Raw genomic sequence first — 2,500 nt, forward strand, 5'->3', positions numbered from 1 at the left:
AATATGTCTGTCAGCATTATCACAGTACTGGTCACAGTACTGGTCATCCATAAAAATGGACTTCATATGTTATGATGGTTTTGTATTGTTAGCTAGCAGGTAATGCATTGCAAACAACCATGAATCGTTCTAAGCATTCATAAAAAGCCTTTCTTCTTCATCCTTGATACCTGGCAGACCCACAGTGTCCTTAGTTTACCACACAGAGTGGTCAGAGTAATTTTGAATAACGTTTTGCTATTTTACAAGCCCGAGTAATGTGACTGGACAAGAGCTGCCCTGGCTTCATGCTAGGTATGCCTGAACTTTGAATCTCCGCATTTTGTCATATTAAGCCTGGCTTATTTGAAGGTCCATACCTCCTGTGTGCTGATTTATCCTGTAGCTGACATAAAGCTATATCTACAAGCAGGCAAGTTGTTATTGGATAAAACATGTTAATTACTCTCTCTTTCTCTCTCTTTCTGAGAATACCCCCACTATATGTAAGATGAATAATATACAGATGCAGAAGTTCTGCAGTTAAGCTAAATTCTACAAATCTTTAAAGATTTACTGACCCCAAAACCTGTCTGCCCCCCAGCAATTGCATTTGATCTCTCCAGAAAAGCATTGCAGTGTGTCCCCCTCATAGTTGAAACATTAGGTGGGAAAAATAAGACTTGACCTATTTCTAGTGAGTGCAAATCCCCGTGACAGGGGAGCAAAATCTAGAAAGCAGAGACCAAATTGAAAACTTCAAAAGCCCCCCCTCCCCCCCCCCCCCCCTCCCTCCCAGCCACCCCCTGAAATGATCCTTACACTGCCTTTCCTTCTGAATGCACACAAGGGGAGTGCCTAAAAGAGAGAGAGAGAGAAAAAAATGAATACAAATCTGCAATTGATTTTCATAATGTTTCTGCGGTGTTTGAAAACCAATCGTTTTTGAACCTCTCTCAGATCTTACCTAAGTGAACCCTCCTACGCCTCTAAGTGCTCGGGACTGATATATGGCGATATCTAGTAGGGCATCACGTGCTCCTGGGGAGAGACTAAGACGGACAGCGCGTCATCCTGCCTTCCCAAATTTTTCCCCCTCTGCAGATCGCCTCCAAAACATCTATCTATAGAGCCAGAAAGGGAGAAAGATGTTTAACTCGGTCAACCTGAGCAACTTTTGTTCTCAAACGCGCAAAGAGAGGAGCACAGACTTTGGAGACCGGGCAGGCTGCACTTCCAACCTGTACCTCCCCAGCTGCACCTATTATGTCCCCGAATTCTCCACTGTGTCCTCCTTCTTGCCCCAGGCCCCCTCTCGACAGATCTCTTACCCTTATTCCACTAACCTTTCCCAGCCAGTGCGGGAGGTCTCCTATGGTCTAGACCCCTCCAGTAAATGGCACCCTAGGAGCAATTACGCCTCTTGCTACCCTGCAGCTGAGGATCTGATGCACAGAGAGTGCCTCCCTCCTTCTTCCAGCATGACCGAAATGCTAATGAAAAACGAAAGCGTGTATAGCCACCATCACCACCACCACCACCATCATCACCCCAGCGCCAACCATCCCTCCACAGGATTTTACACCAGCATGAGCAAAAACACAGTGCTGCCACAGGGATTTGATCGCTTCTTTGACAATGCGTACTGTGGGACTGAGAACCAGACAGAGGACTGTGCGCCAAAGGGCGATGGCAAGCTGGACAGTGACCCCCAAGCCAGTGCTCTGCCAGCCGGAGGGGACCAAGGGCTGGACCCAGAAGACGAGGAGGAAAATACCAACCCGGGCTCCTCCGCCTCATCCTCGTCTGTCAACAACAAGGAGCCCAGCAAAGGCAGCAACTCCAGTAGGTAGAGCTGTGCGCAATGTGCCAGACAGCCAGGAGCAGGCAGGCGCAGGGGGGTTAGCCGGTGTTTTGTCGGTCACATTTTTATGTGGAGTTTTATAAGCATTCAAAGGGTTTTATTAAACCTACAAAAGCTCTTTCTTCCAAAGAGAGGGGGATGTTTACGATGGGAAAGCTCTTTGGGGGAGAGAGAGAGAAAGAGAGGAGACTGTTATATAAGGGGAGAGAAAAGGAAGACAGATTGTATTAATGGAGCTGCAATTTGGGGACTATGTTACCCTTCAGATCGCAGGCTCCGTGCTAAACGTTCACTTTGATCATGAACTTTGAGGGGCATTTAAGACGGTTTTTGTTTGGGCGCTTTGGAGGTGAAAGGCAATTGGGCAGAAAATAACCTTGGCTGTTTCCTGTGCCTGCATTTCACAGTCCTTCCCTGCTGTGCTCTCACTTCATACATAGTCACGTAGAATCTTATGTCTTACACATGTGGAAGATGTACCTCATACTTCCTTATGTGCCCTGTAGACCAATCATGTAATCATCCTCAATTTTACCGTGGAGATTGGGAACTGTGCACAGCAGGACAGATTCTTCTTTTTATCTTCATTAAAAGGACAAAGAAATCCTCCCCCTCATCCCTGCTTTAAGCACACACTGTGTACAGCTATATCTTGTG

General features: G+C 46.7%; 1 protein-coding gene and 1 long non-coding RNA gene across 2 annotated transcripts in view; one reads left to right on the plus strand and one right to left on the minus strand.

Annotated features, from left to right (window-relative positions):
• LOC135050627 (uncharacterized) overlaps positions 1 to 1,099 on the minus strand; it is a 1,575-nt gene extending 476 nt beyond the window's left edge. The window contains exons 1-2 of the long non-coding RNA XR_010241702.1: positions 947 to 1,099; positions 802 to 837 (exon numbers count right to left, since the gene is read on the minus strand). This is a non-coding gene — a long non-coding RNA (uncharacterized LOC135050627). The remainder of the gene's footprint in view (positions 1 to 801; positions 838 to 946) is intronic.
• The window catches only part of HOXC11 (homeobox C11), a 4,340-nt gene continuing 2,784 nt past the window's right edge, over positions 945 to 2,500 (plus strand). Inside the window, exon 1 of the mRNA XM_063957062.1 lies at positions 945 to 1,824. Within this exon, the coding sequence (XP_063813132.1) occupies positions 1,128 to 1,824 (697 nt within the window). The 5' untranslated portion in view covers positions 945 to 1,127. The remainder of the gene's footprint in view (positions 1,825 to 2,500) is intronic.

The sequence above is a fragment of the Pseudophryne corroboree genome, chromosome 2 (genome assembly GCF_028390025.1).
Source record: "Pseudophryne corroboree isolate aPseCor3 chromosome 2, aPseCor3.hap2, whole genome shotgun sequence".
Classification (NCBI taxonomy): domain Eukaryota; kingdom Metazoa; phylum Chordata; class Amphibia; order Anura; family Myobatrachidae; genus Pseudophryne; species Pseudophryne corroboree.